The sequence below is a fragment of the Poecilia formosa genome, unplaced genomic scaffold (assembly GCF_000485575.1).
Source record: "Poecilia formosa unplaced genomic scaffold, Poecilia_formosa-5.1.2 Scaffold949, whole genome shotgun sequence".
NCBI classification, from domain to species: Eukaryota; Metazoa; Chordata; class Actinopteri; order Cyprinodontiformes; family Poeciliidae; genus Poecilia; species Poecilia formosa.
The window spans coordinates 8,682-29,945 of record NW_006800888.1 but is presented as its reverse complement, the minus strand read 5'-3'; the positions used below and the strand labels follow the sequence as shown (position 1 = coordinate 29,945).

The 21,264-nt window shown below is 41.7% G+C and overlaps 2 protein-coding genes across 2 annotated transcripts; one reads left to right on the top strand and one right to left on the bottom strand.

Annotated features, from left to right (window-relative positions):
- Window positions 1–464: 464 nt before the first annotated feature.
- On the top strand, window positions 465–10,074 carry LOC103132184 (beta-1,3-galactosyl-O-glycosyl-glycoprotein beta-1,6-N-acetylglucosaminyltransferase 4-like). The gene is made up of 2 exons (XM_007543943.2): window positions 465–1,346; window positions 8,140–10,074. The coding sequence occupies exon 2, from the start codon at window positions 8,141–8,143 to the stop codon at window positions 9,437–9,439; it is 1,299 nt and encodes a 432-aa protein (XP_007544005.1). The 5' UTR covers window positions 465–1,346; window position 8,140; the 3' UTR covers window positions 9,440–10,074.
- Window positions 7,411–19,416, bottom strand: LOC107835044 (uncharacterized). Its single transcript, XM_016667203.1, has 2 exons — window positions 17,749–19,416; window positions 7,411–7,421 (listed from the first exon to the last, which is right to left on the bottom strand). Exon 1 carries the CDS (start codon window positions 19,233–19,235, stop codon window positions 18,255–18,257), a length of 981 nt encoding a protein of 326 aa, XP_016522689.1. The 5' UTR covers window positions 19,236–19,416; the 3' UTR covers window positions 7,411–7,421; window positions 17,749–18,254.
- Window positions 19,417–21,264: the final 1,848 nt, after the last annotated feature.

Below are 21,264 nucleotides of genomic sequence, written 5' to 3'. Positions count from 1 at the left end.
ATCTCAGAAAAGTTTATTTTACTTGCCCCTTTAAAACAAGCAAACAAAAAAAGTCAGTTGTATTTAGTGGTAAATAATTGAGCTTTTTAAAATGAGAAATGTGACAATGACTGAGTCAGCACTAAGTCCAGGTAATTGGCCATAATGTCGCAATGACAATATTTCTGTATTTAAAAATAAAAAAAAATAAAAATAAAAAATAACTTTTCCAATGTAATATAACTTTTAGAGAAGGGGTGCGTGTGGTTTTTATTAGCTGCATGCAAAAAGTCTTCAAAAACCCGGACAGAATCAGATCAATCAGTTCGCTTAATGAACTGAATTGCTGCAAATAAACGACTTCCATATCACTTGGCATATTGCACATCACTGCGCATATACGTGTGTGGTAATAAAATGTTGGCGTGAATGCTGCTGCTGCTCTTTGTGTGTAAGACAATATTCCCAATAATAAAATCCCTGTGGGTCTGAAGTTAAGTTTCCAGTTTCTTTTTCCCCACCTCCACCTCCACCTCCACCGCACACAAAGGCGCAGTCAGGTCCGGAGACAATGAGGGCATTGAGAGCAGACGCTCTCCTTTATTTGCAGATGATCTCCCTTTACCCACATTTACCAATAAAGTATTTCGAATTCTTTCTTCCGTTTTGCTTTTCTTTCTCTCTCTCTCTCTCTCTCTTATTTTTTTTTATTTTTATTTTTTATTTTTTTGCTTTAGACCTCTTGGCTCCTTTTATGGTTTACCCAAACATCAACCCATCTCCCCTCCCTTAAAACTTTTTTTTTCTTTTTTTTTTCTTTTTTTTTTGGGTTTCCTCTGTGCGTCACACCAACTCGTCTCCCTCAGCCAGTTCAGAATGACTTCAGGAACTTCCTTCCTACTAACTCCACTTGTTGAATCGGCGCTTTTATTCACTCCTGGGCGCATCTGATCATCCCGCGGCTCCGCAAAGGGAGGCGCAACATCTTCTTCTCCGCAACGTGTAGTTGTAGATCCTCCCTCTTTCCGGGTTACCGTAACCCTCTCATCGCATCGCGGACACGCAGACATCACCAGCTAAAGAGGCTGTTTGAATTTTTTTTCCTCCTCTCTTTGTCTCTGAAGATAATGTTAATGATGTGGCGAGCCGGCGGTCCGAAGTTTTCTGAAGAAAGTGTAGGGGCGCAGGAAGGAAAGATGTGACCACTTTTGGTGTTTCTTCTCGACGTCTGTGAGCTCGGGTTATGAGATCCGATCCTTCAAGTGTCGGTGTTCACATCACTGGAGCTGCTCGACACAACTCTGAGCCAAAACTTTCAGGATGACTTGAAGAGGCGGTTCACGTGGCGCCTGGTACCCCGGAGTAAGGTGGGTGTTTTGTTTACCCTCCCACAAAAAAAATCTCAGATGTGTTCTGGTAGATGAAAACAGAAGGAAGCGTTTATTTTTTTTTTGTCTAACAAAAGTAAAAAAAAAAATTTTAAAAAAATAAAATAAGATAAAAAGTATTGTTAGTTAAATATTAATATGAGGCAGTTTAAACAAATGTATCTTTTTATATTCTCACTATGCTAATTTTGGTGTTCCACAAAAAAGCTGAAAATGATTGGTAATCTTGCAGCTGACAGAGACAACATTTCACTGTGGTCTTTATTATAGCACTTCCCCGGGGACTGAATCAGCTGTTGAGACTGTGGCCTGAGAACAAACAGTTCCATGTACTAATGAGCTGAGCAACAGGAGTCCAGTAAAAGTAGTCGCACAATCGTACTTTTCCCCATGTCACCACCAAAACCTGAAACGTCTTCTACTGGGATTTCATTTGACAGGAAAACACAAAACCAGAGAATCATTAGCCAAGTGAGTTGAAGATGATTCAGGACCATGGTCATTTAGCAAATAAAAACCTGAAAACTGTGACTTGCATTTGCATGAATTCCAGTAACAGGAATTGAACAATTCCACGTCAAGAGTTTACCTGGAATTTACCTCATGAACGCACCGAGACCAGAATCTTTGCCATTTTTTTTTTTGTGAAATATGTTAAGTCCCTTTAGATCGGATTGACAGAGTATACGACCAGCAAGTTTAACATCTCTGATTCTCAGTTCAACTCAGAGACTTTTAAAAGACTATGACTTAATCTCAACCAGGTTTATTTTAGGGATGTTGTACCGTTAGAAGATGAATTTCGACCTCAGTTTAAATTCTTCTTTCCATCAGCTCCAAGCAGCTTCTTTGTCACTATTGAAGAAAACATCCCCTCAGCATCATTGTGCCACCACCATGTTTCAGCATGTGGACGGTGTGTTCATGGAGACGTCCAGTGTCAGTATGTCTCATTTGACCAGTCCACCTTCTTCCATTTGTTTGTTCAACTATAAGACTATCTTATTAATGCTATTTTTGGACTTGTCCCGATCTGATATTGATATAAAAATCAATCCGATTTCAGCCAAAAAAAAAAGAGTATCAGATTATCTACGTCTGCATCTAGAATCTCCAATATAAACAGGACTCTGCTCCAGTATTTAGTCCGCCATTGTTACGTATTGTTCTCTGTTTGGATAATATCACCTATCAAACCTTTTCCAACATCCCACATGGAAAAATAAGTAGTAAAAAGTGCGCATGATTCATCCTGATATTGTTTTGGGGTCAATATTAGTATCAGCAAATTCTCAAAGCTGCAATATTTGTATCGTATTGCAAAGTGAAAATATTGTATCGGGACACCCCGATTATTTTATTAAGGAGTTGTGGAGTTAGTTGTCTTGTCAACAGATTCATCTACCTGAGCTGCAGTTCCTCTAGCGTTACCACAAGCCTCTTCGGTTGCTTCTTCTTTTTATCTGTTTGTTTGGCCGCTTTATATTAAACACACCGTCATGTCTGGGCAGGTTTGCAGTTGCGCTATACTCCTTCAGTCTTCTATGACAGACTAAACAGAGCTATGTGAGATGTTCAAAGCTTGAAGTTATTCTTCAACAACCTAACCCTGTTTTAAGCCTATAATCACCCCTTACCTAAACAGGTTTACATTATTTTTCACTTCACTTACGTACCTGAAATGTGTTTGAAATGTTTGAAGGTTTTCCATGTTCTCATGTGAGTCGTAAATCCGTTGGAAAAGATTTTATTACCTTTCTGACCTATTTTTAAAAAGTCAATTTTCTTTTATTAGCTTTGCTAGGTAAGAGATTGGCTGGAGCTCAGTGGAAACGGAAGTTCGATTCCAGTTTCCCTCACCACATGTCGATGGGCAAAGCACTTAATCTCCAGGTGTCTACTGATTTTCATATCACTGTATCTTGTGAGTGCACCTGGGTAACTGGGACTGTGTGCTCTGGGCGCAACACACAGTTATGTGAAAAGTATTTTCCCTCCCACAACTGTCTTCTGTTTCTGTGTTATCACATTTCAATTTTTCCTAACAGTCAAAGTTTAATCTCAGTCAGAGTTAACTCGAGTGAATAAATGACAAATTTGCTTAAGAAGAGAAGAAAGCTAGCCAAAGCCCTGTGTGGAAAAGGGTGATTTACCCCTGAACCTAATAACTGGCAGTGCCGCCCTTGGGGGCTGTTCTGGGGAAGAGCTAATTACATCGCTTTAATATTTGTGGTTCACCAGGAGGCGTCAGCAACAATCCACAGTTGGAATGTTTCAGTTTTCTTTTTTAAAGTTGGTTTGTTCCTGGATGGTTCGCTATAGAAAAACTTGGATAGATATAAAAATATACATGTTGTCCCACTACAAAATACGCCATCTGGGATTTGTCCCATTCCGATGCGTTTCATCCTGGCCAATCAGCGAACAGAAGGAGTTGCGAATGATGCCGTTGACTTTCCGGGTTGTTTTCACCAATGCAGTCTGCCTGTATAAGGTTGTAGGTTGGTGATGGCAGCAGAGGAAGTGAACGAAGATGTTCAGTTTGTGTTGGACACACTTCCAAATATCAAACAGTTAAAGTTGAAGTAAGAGGAACGTTTGAGATACTTTATTGCTAGCAAATATGTTGTGGCTCTACTTCCTGTGTGGCTGTTCACAGCCACTCAGTTTGCTATGAGATTCACAGCGTAGTTTCTTTCACAATTTAGCTAGCACATTACATAAGTGACAGCCGAAATTTTTTATTTTTTTGCAGAATGACTTTAATTCACGTTAAAGTTCATGACACAGCATGTCTCAGATTAAAATCCAAATGTTGACAGTCCAGACTCACCATTACCCTTTGGCTTGTGTTTAGGTGGAGAGCAGAATTCATGGTTTTATCATCCAGGTCCTGAAAAGCATTGTAACTCAAGACCATCATACTACCACTACCACTGTGGTGTTCTTTTTTTCAGACAGAACTTCTGCAGTGTATTATTGTCTATAATGAATATAGAATATTTTCCCCTAAAGTCTTGTGGATCAAATGATCTGTTGGCCTTTGTCTTCTTATTGGTCAGCCTCGGAAAGCTCCTTTGACTCCCCCTTTTTTTTTTGGCCTGCTTGCGCCTTATTGTTGAACCACAAATTTTGACCCTAAATGTAAGGTCAAGTAAGGTCAGCAGTGCTTGTGACGTCCTGGATGAGTTCTCAATACTTTCTTTGAGTCATTTCTTTAGGCTGCCCTGGGAAAGTTGACCACTGTCCCACGTTTTCTCCGGTTGTGGATGATGGCTCTCATTGGGGTTCAGTGGCTTCCCAAAGTTTTAGAAATGGTTTGTAACCCCAACAAGACTGAAAAGATGCCAATGACTTTGCTTCTGTTAAGTTCTTGATTTTATTTATTTCTTTTTGTCGGATCATGATGTGATTTTTCATAATGTAACGAAGGGGTAGCTAGTAAAATGAAATACATCTTCCCAAAACTGTGGTTAAACAACATTAATTGTAGGGAGTCCATTAGTGTTTGTTTTTTGGTTTTTTCCCTCAAAAGGTCGGATAGGTTGGAATGGGTTTTCCTTCCTGATAAATGAAATCATTATTCACAAACTGCTTTTTGAATTTTGTCCGGTTGTCTTTGTCTGATATTAAAATTTGCTCGATCATCTGAAACATTTAAATATGACAAAAAAATAAAAATAAAACAAGAAGAGAGTACATCTGCTGTGGCCAAGCCTTTTTCATGCCACAGCGTTTTTAATCCACTTACCATTTCCATATTCAAACCTAGGCTGAGTTTCACACCACCTCAGCGTAATTCACTCCTATAATGTTTAGAAGCCACACTTCAAAGATTACACAAAGTTTCCGAGCTTCCTTGCTTTACATTTTACTTTAATCTCAACCGAGTTATTTTAATGGAGGAAACCTGCCTCAGGCCTGGCATTGAAGTCAGAGGAAAGAAACCCACACTTTGCATTGTGTCACAACATCATATCTCCTCACCTCTTGTAACCGAGCCATCCGTTTGCCTCTCATACGCTGTATTTTGTTGGTTGATTGGACGGAAGGGTACAGAGGAGTGAATGTGTCAAATCTGTTTGGTCGTAAGGTCTTATTTCGCATTTCGATGCATCTCAAGCCATGTCTCATGCTGCGAGTCCTGAAGATGCCCTACCTGAGCACAGCTGCCAAATCTCATTGTGTTTTTGTATGTGCTAGCGCTGGGCCCTGCTGAGTCCAGGCAGTGGCCCAATTTTAGTTAGTTAGGGTTTCCAAATGCATTACAGCAATAGGAATATATTCCAGGGAATGGGTGTGTGGGAGTTTATCCTGCCATCAGCTCTGGTATGTTGGTAAATCTTGTGAGACATACTTGCTGGGCGACTTTCTTTCACTGCTACATCTTAACGATCTCAGATTTAATCTCCACTGAAGCTCATAAGGCTTGTTCTCTTTAGGACAAACCACAAGATTCTGTGTCATTTGTTAAAAAATGACTTCAATTAGTAGGAGGGAAGCAGAACGCACCTCAGAAACCAGAAAGATAGAGGATGGATTCCTCTGCCCCACACACCAAAAACTGTCAGGAGCACGTAAGAATAGCCAACTTTCTCATCCATGGACCTTTGTTTAGACCCAGAAAGAACTCAGTTAATTATTCACTACATAAAGCCACGGTGGCGAGAAGAGGCAAAATACTTAAACTGGTTTGACTTCAAAGATTCAAACCAGAAGGAAGTTCAAAAGAGAAGGAAGTTGCCTCACACCACACAAAATAAAGATCAACAGTATGATTTGGTGTGAAGGCCAAGCAACGCTGAGCTGTGGGCTCACAGGAATGAGATGAAGCTTAAACTCTTAGTCTGCTAATCATTACCTCATTTTGCCTCTACCTCCTCCGTTCCCCAGCTGTTGTTAATCACCTGTCATCAACTCCTCTGGTTCCTTAGTCACTTGCACTCCTTCTTGTGTTTACATAATCTCCCTCATCTCGTTGTTTTTCATTGGCTCCTTCTGTTGCTCCTACTCATGTTCCTGGCTTCCCATTGGTTCCTGCATTGTCCACTGTTTGGATTATTAGTTCATTGTTTATTTTTCATTAAAGAAAGTGACATACGTTATGACACCTTCATGTAATTTCAACTTGAGGTTTCTCTGATTTTGCTGAAGTGAATTGAAATATCCTTTTTGGACCAATCGGGACCGGATTGCTAAAAGAAGCAGCCAAATCATTTGCTCTGTGTTCTTATTTTTAAAACAAGGAGAACAGAGTTCATTGTTAAAATAATCTGTAGGGTGTGTTTTTAAAAAAAAATCAAGTCAGACTTGAATGAGAATGACGGTTCAAAAGTTTGTATTGGGAAGATAATGTAAACTACAAAGGTTATTATAAAGGTATTTATCCTCTGAAAAAGTACGTGCAAATAGATGAAGCATTCTTGGTGTCATTTTAGCTTTGCTTAAATGACTTTCTAATAATAAGGGTGTGACAATACAAGCACCTGAGATAAAGTGAATATTTAATGACTGGAAAATTCAGTTTAACTTTGAGAAGTCAGTGGTTTATTTGAGCTCGTCTAGACTTCAACTTGGTCTTAATGCTAAAAATAATAACTAACTTTTTGCGTTTTCACCAAGAGAATTACTGAGATTCAGAAATCTCAACCTGTGTTTTAAATTGTCTCTGAGTGTAGATGTATCAGGTTTAGGTTCGATCAGTTTAAACATTTGCCAATACAGTAAAAATTAGCTGATTAGAAACTACAACTCAGGGAAGCTCTACAGTGTATGCTAGCTTCACCGTCGCCAACGGTCAGCTTTCCTGTCTTGTCTGTCGTTGTTTCATCGTTTCTTTTTACTACTTAGACCTTTAAGAGTTTTTGTAGACAAGTGTTGCTAGCAAAGGATGTTTTCATTTGCCTAATTTGTCAGCACAAAGAATTACTTTCTTTTATGCCTTAAAATAATACTGAAACACAGAAACAGTGTTTCCTGCTTGAAACAGTCATATTCTGGTTCCATAATACTGAGCTAAACTTAAAGTCACAAACTGACAGGGTCTGGACTGACCTTTACAGGATGGATTTCACTTGGCAAGAACCATGCTGACATTTTATTACACTCCTAATCTCTGGTATTGTTTTTTCACTGCTGAAAACTGTGAAGTCTGGAAACAACTGGACGAGTTGGGAAATGACATGAGATGTCATTACACCCCAAATTATAATATGAATTTTATCTTTTTTTCTTTCTTTTTTTTTTTAAATAATAGCTATAAATTTAAATTTGAGGTGACCACCCAGCCATAATCTATTGCTGAATCTATCTGAAAATTGGGCATTGCAGCCTTGAGTTGCCCATCTGGATGTCTTATGTAGGAAACACGTTCTGTATTTCAGCTGAAGAGAGGCTGAGCTCTCCCAGCCTGGTGGAGACACACCAGCATTAATAATTGATTGAAGGACGTTTACGGCAGGGCTTCAAAAAAGGTGAAGAAACGTTGTGTTATTGAAACCGAATCCATTCACTCCTTGGATACCAAACGCAAACAGAGTTTGACTAAAAGAAAGGCTGGTGCAGCGGGTGAAACGTGGCCCCGTTTCAAACTTTACTGACTCTTGGTGCAAATATTCAAGTCATATTAGACCCAAAAAAGAAAACAAATTCCACAGTAATGGTTTGCTTCAAATGTTTATTCTGTGTTTTTAATCAAAAATACCACTCAATGTGTTGGTTTCTGTTCCTCAAGTGTGTTTCTTTTGTTTTGTTTTGTTTTGTTTCCCCACAGGATGAATGCAAAGCGGTCTATGCTGAAGCTCAGGAAAAAGTTCATCCCCAGCCTCCTCTCCGTGCTGACGGTAATTATCCTGCTGCTGGTCAGCGCCAAGTACATCTACATCCCTGAGTTCCTGGATCCTCCACCAGCTCCAACCAGTCAGTCATTTGTCAAGCACAACATCAGCTGCAAAGCCATTTATGACATGGACCCAGTAGAAGTGGGTAAATCCCTCATCATCAGAAGGAAAACTGTGGTGGAAGATAAAGATGAACGTCTGATCGACTTTACAGGAAATTGCCCTGTCTTCAGGAAGATCAGGGGTTATGATGATTTGTGTGTTTCCGAGGAAGAGAAGATTTTTCCCATTGCGTACTCTTTGGTTGTACATAAAAATGCGTGGATGGTGGAGAGACTCCTCAGGGCGGTGTACTCTCCCAACAACGTCTACTGCATACACTACGACAAGAAGTCATCGGCTCAGTTCGTCGCTGCCATGGAGGGTTTGTCCAGCTGCCTGCCCAACGTCTTCATCTCCAGCAAACTCGAGACCGTTTTCTACGCAAGCATCAGCCGCCTGAAGGCCGACCTCAACTGTTTGTCGGACCTTCTGACATCAGAGGTCAAGTGGAAGTACGTCATCAACCTTTGCGGCCAGGACTTCCCGCTGAAGTCCAACATGGAGCTGGTGTCAGAGCTGAGGGGGCTGAAAGGCTCCAGCATGTTGGAGACGAGTCGACCCAGTGAGCACAAGAAGCAGCGGTTTCTGTACCGCTACGAGCTGCAGGACGCCAGTTTCGAGTATAAGAAACTTCCGGTGAAAACACAGCAAGCAAAGTCTCCACCGCCGCACAACATAGAGATGTTCATCGGCAATGCCTACTTTGTGCTCTCGCGGGAGTTTATCCAGTTCATGAACTCGTCGGCTGTAGTGAGGGACTTCCTGGCCTGGTCGGAGGACACCTACTCTCCAGACGAACACTTCTGGGCCACACTTGTGCGACTGCCGGGCGTTCCCGGGGAGGTGCCCAGGTCCCAGCCCGACATCACAGACCTGATGAGCAAGACGAGGCTTGTGAAGTGGCAGTACCTGGAGGAGAACCTTTACCCGCCGTGCTCGGGGCAGCACGTCCGCAGCGTTTGCATTTTTGGGGCGGCCGAACTGCACTGGCTGCTCAACTATGGTCACTGGTTTGCCAACAAGTTCGATCCCAAAGTGGATCCCATCCTTCTTCAGTGCCTTGAGGAGAAACTGGAGGAGAAGCAGAAGTTGTTTCAGAAAGGGACAATGTTGACTTGCCCAAAAGGTTAGCTAAAATGATGGCTGTTGACTTTTCTTTTAATTGCCCCACAATCTTAAGAGACAAAATCCATTGGACCACACAAGTCCAGTGGGGTCACGTGCACTTTTATGAGTTTTTTTTATTTGTGTGGTTTCGGGAACTGACGGTCTGACAGGACACCCACTAAGGAGCTTTTGTGTCGATCAGAAACTAAGACATACACACAAATATGCGTACTATAGGATTGTGTTAGTTATTTTTTTCTACATTCTGCGCTTTGGTGCATCCATTCCTATTTTTTGTTTGGAAACACTCCATCCTTTCTCCTTGGATGATAGATTTCTCTCTGTCAGAAATGTAGGAACCTCAAGCATGTTGTTTAATTAAGGAGAGAAAAACTATGTCTACAATCAAGTTCAGGGACCAGCTACTTTCTATGTCACTGTGATTGTGGACTTTTCAACTCTTTGTATCTTTTGAAAATGCTTTATAAAAGACTTTGAGCATTGATGGAACAGCAATAGATTTCCAGTGCTTTGAAAACATTTAAACATGATTAAATTATTATTGAAGACTTGGGTTGCACAATGTTGACTATGAATAAATCATCTAAGTCAGTTCTGAAGTGTTACTATTTAATGAATAAAGTATTATTCTAACCAGATATACAGTACTTGGATGATCTGAAATGTACATTTATGGCTGATGAAGATGTAAAGAAATACTGAACATACTGTACATCCTTGCAGGTATTACTGAATAGCAGGACTATGAATACAGTTTAAAGCAATAGGCACAATAGACACAAACAAAAACGCAAGTCCTGAATGAAAAATACTAGTTTTCTTTTCTTTAATGCTAATAGTGTCTTCTACTTGCCAAGGAGGAAACTTTAACAGAGTTTAGGGCGTAAAAAGTGTTGATTGATGCAAATATGTGCAAATTAGGCAAAACTCTCGCTATTGAAAACCGTCCTGGGATGTCACCCGGTCTCCCCCAGCCTGTCCATGCAGTTTCACTCTTTAAGTTGATTTATCGTGTCCGTCAACAGTCCTCTAAAACGTCCACATCTAAAGCAGGAGCCATTCACTGGACTTCTAAATCTGACACGGGGAGATTTCGCCGCGAGTCTCACTGAGAGAGCTGTGGGCAAAAAGCGGCGAGGTAATTTAGCTTCTGATGAGCTGGTTATATAAAGTCATTTTATTAGATCAGCAAACAGCACTCACTAAACCATTTAAAAGTAATAAAAAGCTGCACAATGGAGTGGGTTTTCTTTTTCCATAGTTGAAACCAAATGATCACAGTAAAAATTTGCAATCTAAAGTGTAAAAACACTCGAATATGAATACATAAATTGCTCCTGTTCACTGCTGTTTGGTTTTAATCCAGGCACCCTCTTTTTGGTCTGATCAAAGTTTTTTGTTTTTTTTTTATGAGAAGTGCTTGCCACATTTTTTATGTGGTTGCAGAAACAACATCATGAAAGGTTTCATTCTTCACATCGTCACTGTGAGCGGTGCTGTGAAACTAAATGTCCAATTAGCTTTAAAAGACAGTTGGAAAGACAGCGACTCAGGAATGGGGTCGCAGTATCAGTGTGTGCATTATTCTTATTGCAAAGTATGATCAGAAGGGAAATCGTTGTTGGTTAATATATTCCAGCTGCCGTCGGACATAAATAAAATTGCCAAATAGGTTAAAGGTCACAGAGTGATGGAAGATGAAAATGAGAAGACAGAAGAAAATGTGCATATATGACAGCTGATGTTGTCATTGCAATATTCACTAATAATATCTCCAACAGCAATCAGAATAACTCTCAAATACACAAAATAAACGTACTAGTTGCGTTCTGAAAAAGCAGCAGGTTAACCGTTGACAAGATGGCAGCCATAAGGTCCTCTTCAGGAAATCTGTTGAAAATTCACTCNCTCGTTCCAGTGGAACAGCAACTAGCGCTGCAGCTGCAAAAGCCAGGGCTAACGCTGAAGCGGCAAAGGCACGTTTAGTATTTGCAGAAAAAGAAATGAAGTTAAAAATGGAAAAGGCTCGTCTAGAAGCTTAAATGGAAATGTTAAGTTTGGAAAAGGAGACTGCTGCAGCCATAGCAAAGGCAGAAGCCTTAGAAGCAGTGGTGGGAGGAAGTGAAGGAAAACACAGCTGTAGGCTTCCTTTCATCTCATCAGTAGTTGACTCTTCCGAGCGCACAAAAGAGTATGTGGAGAACCAGGCTAAACTTTCAGCAGACATACATGTGGAATCACACCATGCACCGTGTTTACAGTCACACTGGCTACCTCTAGAACAACCTTCACACAATACGTTATACATGCCACATCTCACTCCACCAAGAGATGATTGCCCTGCTGTTGCTAATGCTAATGTTTTTAAAACGCAGCAAAAAAGCCTTAACCCATTTATCACAATGGATGTGACCATGTGACATGAACAATGCAATGGAAGCTCGTCCCACATCCCAACGTGGCAACTTCCAGCAGCCTGCTCACTCAACTGGTTCGCAGATGACAGACTTCTTCAGATTTCTAGCATGACGAGAACTTGTTACAAAAGGTCTTTTACAGTTTAACGACAGACCAGAGAACTACAGGGCCTGGCGATGTTCATTCCAGAATGCCATAAGAAACTTAAACCTAACATGTGATGAAGAAATGGACCTGCTTGTCAAATGGCTGGGAAGTGAATCAACTGACCATGCAAAACGCATAAGACCTATCCATATAAACCAGCCAGCTAAAGGGTTGAACATGATCTGGAACAGATTAGATGTTTCTTATGGTGCATCTGAAGCTATTGAGAAAGCTTTGTTTGAGAGACTTGATCGTTTTCCAAAAATTGGAAACAAGGATCACACCAAACTTCAGGACCTCAGTGATTTACTGATGGAATTAGATGCAGCTAAGGCTGAGGGAGATCTGCCTGGTCTTTCTTATCTTGATACTCCCAGAGGTGTACATGCAGTAGCACAAAAATTACCTTATAGTATACAAGAAAAATGGCTCTCTCATGGATCTTCTTATAAACAATTACATTGTGTACCGTTCCCCCCATTCTCAGTCTTTGTCTCATTCATCTACAATCAAGCACAAATAAGGAATGATCCTAGCTTCAACTTTGTTTGTCAAGATGAAGTTAAAGTTAACATACAAAGACCTCCATGGAAAAACAGAACAAGGGAAATCTCAGTTCACAAAACAGAAGTATCAGCTGCTGCGTGCTCAGACAACAGATACAAAAAGAACATGCAGGATCCAGATAAGAGATGTCCAATACATAACAAGCCCCACACATTACAGAAGTGTCGTGCATTTCGGGAAAAACCTTTAGAAGAAAGGAAAACTTTTCTCAAAGAAAATGGCATCTGTTTTAAGTGTTGCAACTCCTCAGCACACACTGCCAGAGACTGCCAAACTATTGTTAAGTGCACTGAATGCAGCAGTGACAGACACTCTTCAGCACTACACCCGGGTCAGGCACCATGGGTTAAAGATACCAAACCCCTAATAGAGCACGGCGGGGAGCCAGAACCCATTCAAACTTCATAAGTTACTAGCCAGTGCACTTCAGTCTGTGGAGGAGACCGTGCAGTCAAGAACTGCTCCAAGATATGCCTGGCCAGAGTCTATCCTAAAGGAGAAAGTGACAAAGCCATAAAGGCTTATGTTATCATAGATGAGCAGAGTAACAAATCTCTGGCACACTCGAGTTTCTTCGACATGTTTGGTGTTCAAGGCCCGGCTGCTTCGTACTCACTAAAGACTTGCTCTGGAATGTCTGAAAATATGGGAAGAGTAGCTGCAGACTTCTGTATAGAGTCAATGGATGGTAAAACAGTACAGCTACTACCAAGTCTGCTGGAGTGTAACGAGATACCAGACAACAGAGCAGAAATTCCAACACCGAGTGCTGCTCTTTATCATGAACATCTCAAACCAGTGTTGTAGTACTCGAGAACGGTCTTGGTCTCGAGGCCGGTCTCGAGACCGTTTTTTGACGGTCTCGGTCTTGTCACGGACTCGACCGCATTTGGTCTCGGTCTTGTCTCGGTCTCGGGCGGTGAGGACTCGGCATTTTATTTCAAGACCAGTCGAGACCGCAACTGTGAAAATATCGCTAAACATGCAGCATACTATCCAGTTTATTAGTTAACATCTTTGTTTTCAGTGGATGCAAAAACGCGCAGATAAAAATCCAACCAATAACGTGACTTGCCAATTACGCGTTTATGTTTCTCCTTTCCTTAACCCCCCCACCCCTCACCTTTCACTCGCACGCGGCGCTCCAACACATGCGCAGTGGTTTTCTCTCAGAGGCAGAAGATGTCTAATAAACAGTAATAGAACAGCGCTGCATAAATTATAAGAAATCCGATGGCTACAGCTAACTCAGCAGTGCTTCGCTTTCACAGACGGTGGGGACTACATCTAATTTTTTTGTCACGTAGAAAAGTAGCTCAAAGAAAGGTAAACTCCGTTGACGTGATGTTAGCAAAGTTAGCTGTAGAGACATAAGCATTGTAATGAAGAAAAGTCGTCACTAACTGCTCTAAATTTTTGTGCAGAGATGTTGACTGACTTGTCACACATATGAGACAACGCTGTGTCCAAAAGTCTGCAATGTAGTGATCCGACATTTAGGANTTTTTTTCCAGTAATCCTGCAGCCCTACTGAGGACGTCTCGGTCAGGTTTCGGTTTCCTTCTGTGAGATTCTCTCAATAGCCTGATGGAATTTGGGCCATTCCTCCTGACAGAACTGGTGCAAGGTTTGTAGCCTGTCTTCCTTACACACACACACACACGTGCGCGCACACACACACCTCTGCCATTTCCCATTTGAAAGACTCCTTTCTGTGCAAACTTTCACTTCCTAGCTGATGTCTTGAGCTGCTTTGGTTTTTCACATTGAATGTGTTTTAATAAGATTTGTAGTTTCTCTTCATTTGCTTCTGATTCTGGGGATTGAGGGTAGACCAGAACCAGAACACCTGAGTGTTCTTGAATTGATGATACGACAGCAGATCTCTAATGTGTTGTGGTGCTAAACCGTTCAGTGATTTATAAACTACCAACAGTGTTTTAAAGTCTATTCTCTGAGGGAGACAGTGTAAGGATTTTGGAACTGGTTCTTCCTGGTTTTAGTGAGAACGCGAGCAGCAGCAGCGTTCTGGATCATCTGCAGCTGGAGGATTGATTTGTTAGTCAGACCTGTGAAGACGCTGTTGCAGTAATCAATGCGACTAAAGATAAACACATGGATGAGTTTCTCTAGATCGTGCTGAGACATTAGTCGTCTAATCCTGGAGATGTTCTTCAGGTGATAGAAGGCCGACTTTGTGACTGTCTTAATGTGGCTCTGAAGGTTCAGGTCAGAGTCCATCACTACTCACAGGTTTTGGGCCTCATTTCTGGTTTTCAGTTAATCAATCAATCAATCAATCAATCAATCAGTCAATCAAATTTTATTTGTATAGCACATTTCCGCAGCAAGGCTGCTTTACATAATTAAAAATCAAAATAAAAACAGCCTGTGACATTGAAGTTGTAATAACTGAAGCTGCGCATTGATTCTAGTTCGCTCCTCTTTAGGTCCAAAGATAATAACTTCAGTTTTGTTTCTGTTCAGCTGGAGAAAGTTTTGGCACATCAACACATTTATCTGTTCTAAGCATCTATTCAGTGATTGGATGGGTTCATACGACCTGTTTATTTGAAGAAGAGTTGTTTCATCTCCACAGGCAGCGTTTATCTCAAAGTTCACCTCCTTCCATTGAATTGTTATTTCTATATACTGAAGTCATTGCATAACACTGAGCTGCTCGTAGAGTTGAACGTGGGTTGACCTCGATATCGGGGTCGGCCAGGCATCCTGCCCTGGTTCAGCTTGGAAGTGGAAAATTATAAAAAAGTGTGACTTTAAAATAACTCACAAGCAAAGTTACCAGAAAAGCCAAGAGTCACATGACAGTCCTAGTTCTGTTTCAGGAAATCCACAGTTCAGGTACATTAAAAGTGCAATGTCTGTTGGAAAAAAAAAATAAAAAATTAACCACTGAACACACCTACCTCAACACGAAAGCATGGTGGCAGCCGGATTGACGGGAAGATCAATGGAACCAAAGTAGATCAAAGTTGGCCTTTATTTTTAAGTCTTATAAATAAATAAATAAATAAATAAATAAAATAAATAAATAAAATAAAAGTATTAGAGGCTGCAACAGACCCAAGACAGAGGCAACGACCCAAACATACAGCCAATGCTATAATGGGATGGGTTCAGATGGAGAAATGTTCATGTTTTAGAGTGGCCCAGTCAAAGTCCAGACCTAAATTCAACTGAAAATCGGTGGCAAGACTTCAAATTGACTGTTTACAGATCATTTTGGGCAGCTTCACGGTGCTTGAGCTGGTTTGCATAGAAGAATAGGCGAGAAAAACTTCAGTCAGATGGAAAAATCTAGTAGTTGAAACGAAAGGTGGAGAAAAAAAAAATCACACTTCCCAGATTTTTATCTGCAAAATGTTTATTTATTAACTGTTCAGCCCAAAGTCCATACTTTGGTATGAGCCAACACAAATGCACTTTTGCACACTTTATCTATCTGTGTCCAAGTACGATGGTGGCATTAGATCTGATGACCTTCTTAATATCAGTAGTTTATACCTCATGTTCTGTTGTGTCTTTATCTTTGTTTCTTCTTTTAGGTTTGTTTTCTCACTTGCTGCCTCTCACCCAACTGATTGGGTTTGTTTTTTCNAACACCGGTATTATGCCAGATTTACCAATATTTCATTTTATAATTTTTTTTATCCGATTACTCGATTAATCGTAAGAATAATCGATAGATTACTCGATTACTAAAATATTCGTTTACAACAGCCCTAATCTACACGGGTCTTTACTTATTAGATAGGACTGGAGTGTCACTGAGAGCCTATCAGATTACCATACCCTGTCAGAATAGCATTCATCAGAGGTTCCCGAACTGTGTCATTGCAGGGGGGGGGCGGGAAGCCATCTGGATGCTAAAGAAAAACAAAAAAAACCTGAACGCTGTTCTAAGGGTTTTCACCTTAGAACGGCCAAGTCTCTGTTATTCCTCTGTCAATTTGATACAGTAAGGGCTTCCACACTTCCCATATCTGTGTCCTCTGTCACTTTTATCAGAAGTTAAAACTTTTTAAAACGTTAACATGTGGTAATCTGTTTTTCGAGCCGCCTATAAACGCAACATGAGCGCTACGACGCTAGGTTTACACCTGTTCGGCAGTGAAGGAGACCTGCTGGTGCTCTGTGGAGCTGCACGTTTGTTAGAATCATGGCAGCAAACCAGCAAAACGCAAAGAACTTTTCAGTTTTCCCCTGAAACTAACAGACTGTTTAGTAAAGCTGTTTGATGCAGGTAAAGTTAGCTAAAAAATGATGACTAGCTAATATCAATTCATCACCTTAAGCTTGTTAACAAGTATCCTATAGGCTACTGATGTTGTTGTCTATGTTCAGCTACGTACATTCATTTTGCTCCCAACAAATCGATCCACCCCCAACCCCTCTTCATCAGTTCTTAGAGTCAAGTAGACAGCTATTTGTAATCCACTGGGGGGCGCAGGAGAAAAGGTTTGGGAACCACTGGCATACATGTATCTATTTCTTGCTTGTTGAGCCTTGGTCAGAGTTCATAGTTGAGCGTCAGGGCATTGCCTCAATTGCCATGTTTAATGGTGCAGACAGTGGTTGTTTCTGACATGAGCAACATGGTAAACACCCAGGGTGTTATTTTTTTAGGGATGCCACGAGACCACCGCAGATGGTCTCGTGCAGAAATGGAAGCAAAGCAGAACAAAGAGTTTGTTAAATTTAATATTGGTTAAATTTATTAAGTCTTGTCTTGACTTGGTCTTGGACCCTAAAAGTCTTGGTCTTGTCTCGGTCTCGACTTCCCTCGGTCTTGGTCTTGTCTTGGTCTCGGGTTAGGTGGTCTTGAACACAACACTGTCTCAAACCAATCGCTCACCTCATCCCAGAACTCGAACCAGATGTCCCTATTATGCTCCTACTTGGACGTGACATCATCAGGCTTCATAAGGTTCACAAATGCATCAATGGCCCACCAGAAGCTCCCTATGCTCAGAGACTTGCTTTAGGATGGGTGATTGTGGGCAAAGTCTGCCTTGGGCGTGTTCATAAGCCACTCAGCGTGAACACATATTTCACCAACATTCTCGAACAGGCTCGTACAACCATTTTTGAGCCCTGTCCAAGTGTTCTATGTAATGCTCATCAAAGGCTAGGCGCCTGACTACAGCCAAATGTAATACTGTGTACACAGGAAGATTGCCGGCTTTCTTCACAACAATATACACAGACGACTCCCACTTATCTGCGAGTTTGTGTTTCCCCCTTAGTCGCACGTTCCTTACTAGAACTCTGTCTCCAACATTTAGTTCTGATGCAGTAACTTTCTGGTCAAATCGGGTTTTGTTACGCTGCATCACTTTAGCTGAGTTCTTACTGGCCAGTTTGTAACTTTCCTTCAGGTGGGACTTTAACTTTTGCACATACTGTGTGTGGGAACAAAATCCATCCTCAATTAATGGCAGTCCAAAGGCTAAATCCACCGGTAGGCGGGGTTGGCGTCCGAACATCAGCTCGTACGGTGAATATCCTGTGACATCGTTTTTTGTGCAGTGGTAAGCATGCACTAGTGGTTTTACGAAATCCGTCCAATGAGTTTTTTCTTTTTCAGATAATGTTCCTAGCATGTCCAGAAGTGTTCTGTTAAAAAGTTCCACAGGATTTCCTCTTGGATGGTATGGAGTGGTTCTTATTTTGTGAATGTTGGCCATTTTACAGAGTTCTCGGATGGTTCGTGATTCAAAATCTGGGCCCTGATCACTGTGCAGCTTTTCTGGAATGCCGTAATGCATAAGGAAATTATCCAACACTTAGCAACGGTCTTAGCTTTTTGGTTTGGAGTAGGCACAGCAATGGCATACTTTGTAAAGTGGTCTGTTATGACAAGGATGTCTTTGATTCTGCGATCCGGTTCTACAGAGAGGAAATCCATACACACCAACTCCAAAGGATGAGTGGTTTTGATGTTGACCAAAGGTGCAGCTCGTTCAGGCAATGATTTGCGTCTCACACATCTTTCACAGGTTCTAACTTTATTGACAACATCAATGAACATCCTGGGCCAGTAGAAACGGGAACGGACCAAGTCTAGAGTTCTGTCAATTCCCATATGACCCATTTGGTTATGCAGTTGGTGCAGCACAACAGCTCGATACTCCTCAGGTAATACTAGTTGGCATCTGGATTCACTTCCCACTTGTCTCCTCCTAATGAGAAGGTTGTTTTGGAGCTCCATTTTGTTTACTTCTCGGAGTAGAAGAGGCAGTTCAGGAAGTTCTTCCTTCACCGATGGTGATGGTGACTCTCCTCGTTCCAGCTGAGCTATGACATGGCGGATAACAGGGTCGTCATGCTGCTTGGCTGTAATGTCATCTGCTGAGAATCGAGGAAGTAAAGGGGAGCTGAACTGTTCATCGTCAGTAAAACTGTCAGGTAGACTGTTGACATGGGTTGACATAGACAACACCAGAGCATGGTCAAGATGTACATTTGAGCTGTACACCAGGTGACGAGCACAAACTGCTTCGATGGTGTGCTGATCAATGGAGACATAATCTGGTTCGTTGAGGTGTTGCTGGGCAAATTTTAGGACTCGTTCATGTTCCTTCCTGGAAGTAGGATCATCAGACAGCTCACCATGAGGTTGTCGAGACAATCCATCAGCATCCATGTTCTGCTTTCCAGCTCTGTAGATGATCTTGAATGTGAAAGTAGACAAAGCTGAAAGCCATCTGTAACTAGTAGCATCAAGTTTTGCTGAGGATAACAGGTAAGTTAGTGGATTGCTGTCTGTGACAACTGTGAACTGAGCACCGTAGAGATAATCATTAAATTTCTCGGTCACTGCCCATTTTAGAGCGAGAAACTCCAATTTATGAGCAGGGTACTTGGATTCACTCCGTGAGAGACCTCTGCTGGCATATGCCACAACTCTACAACTCTGTTCTTTCCGCCCTGCTCCTGATACAACACCGCACCAAGACCGGTGGAGCTGGCGTCGGTGTGGAGTGTGTAGGGCTTTTGTGGATCAGCAAATGCCAGTACAGGAGCAGAGGTTAATTTCTCAATGATGGTTTCAAAAGCCTGCTGAAACACTGGAGTCCACCGTCCTCCAAATGGTGCTTTGGGGTTCAAGTAATTCTCTGGTTTTACAGTTGGTCTCAATTTCTTCTGGGATGGCGGATAACCAGCAGTCAGGTCATGCAGTGGCTTAACTATGGCTGAATACCCTTGGACGAAACGGCGGTAATATCCAGAGAAACCGAGAAAAGACCTCAGCTCCTTCAGGTTTTTGGGCACTGGCCAGGAGGTAAGTGTTTTGATCTTATCAGGATCTGTCTCAACACCATTCTGGGACACTACATGCCCCAGATATTTCACAGATGTTTGGAAAAACACACACTTCTCGACTGACAACTTCAACCCAAAGTCCTTAAGTTTGTTGAGAACTTTCATCAGGCGTTCTTCATGTTCCTCTAAGGTAGGTGCAAAGATGATCAAATCATCTATGAAAACCAAAACTTCTTTGAGATTTAATTCTCCCATGCATCTTTCCATCAACCTTTGGAATGTGCTTGGGGCATTGGTGACCCCTTGTGGCATGCGGTTGAATTCCCAAAACCCCAATGGACATACAAAGGCAGTTTTAGATTTATCCTTTTCCTCCATCTCAATCTGGTAATAACCAGACTTGAGGTCTAACACCGTGAACCACTTTGATCCAGAAAGGGCAGAAAATGCATCTTCAAGCTTGGGTAGAGCATAGACGTGCTTTATTGTTTGGAGATTGAGCTTCCTGTAGTCGATACAGAGACGTACGCTGCCGTTCTACAAGTACAATTGGAGAAGCAAATGGTGAATCAGACTCGCGTATTACTCCAGAATCAGAAAGCTCTTGCAAATGCTTTCTTACAGCGTCAACATCCTGAGGGTGGATTGGTCTTGGCCTTTGTTTGAAAGGAGTGGGATCAGACAACTTGATTTGATGTATAACTTTGTCTGCCTGGCCGAAGTCCAGCTCGTGCTTTGCAAACACCTCAGGAATACTGTTGAGTTTTTGGATGATTTGCTGCTTCCATTCTGGAGATAAAAGTGAGTCTCCAAAGTTATATTGTGGTTGAGATGGTTGTAGCGACTCTGTAGACTGGGTTGAATTGTGGACTATTTGCTCTTGTGAGATCACACTCTGTAAAGTGCTGATTTCTGCTATGACTGCTCGTGCTGGAATATGAATCTCATGGTTCGACTCATTGCTTACAACAACTGGCACATGACACGGCCGGTGTTGAGGCAAGTCAATGAGGCAGGTTTTTACCATGAGCCCACCAGGGAGGGCATAGGAACTCGGATGTTCCAGGAGGACTTGTTTTTCTCCTTGCCACAATCTTGCAGCTAAGCACCCTTCTACAACTGTGGTTTGCCCGGCAGTAATGATTTGGGGCTGACTAGACTGCAGGGTGACAGTTGCAGTAAGTTCATTCGAGCTCTGGGCATAGCGGTGTTGGAGGATCTTATACACTGCTATATAACCAGAGACTGTAGGTTGAAATGACTCATCAGGATGAGTATCAAAATGTTTGCTGTAAGCAACATCTAAGGTGTTTGTGCCAATGAGAACCAGATGTTGAGATGGCTTATTATCAGGCACAACAAGAGCAAGTGTGTCAACTTCAACAGGTAAACCGAAAAATTCAGGTGGG

Coding starts and splice junctions, on each gene's coding strand:
- LOC103132184 (XM_007543943.2), top strand. CDS start 8,141: ATGAATGCAAAGCGGTCTATGCTGAAGCTCAGGAAAAAGTTCATCCCC.
- LOC107835044 (XM_016667203.1), bottom strand. CDS start 19,235: ATGGATGCTGATGGATTGTCTCGACAACCTCATGGTGAGCTGTCTGAT.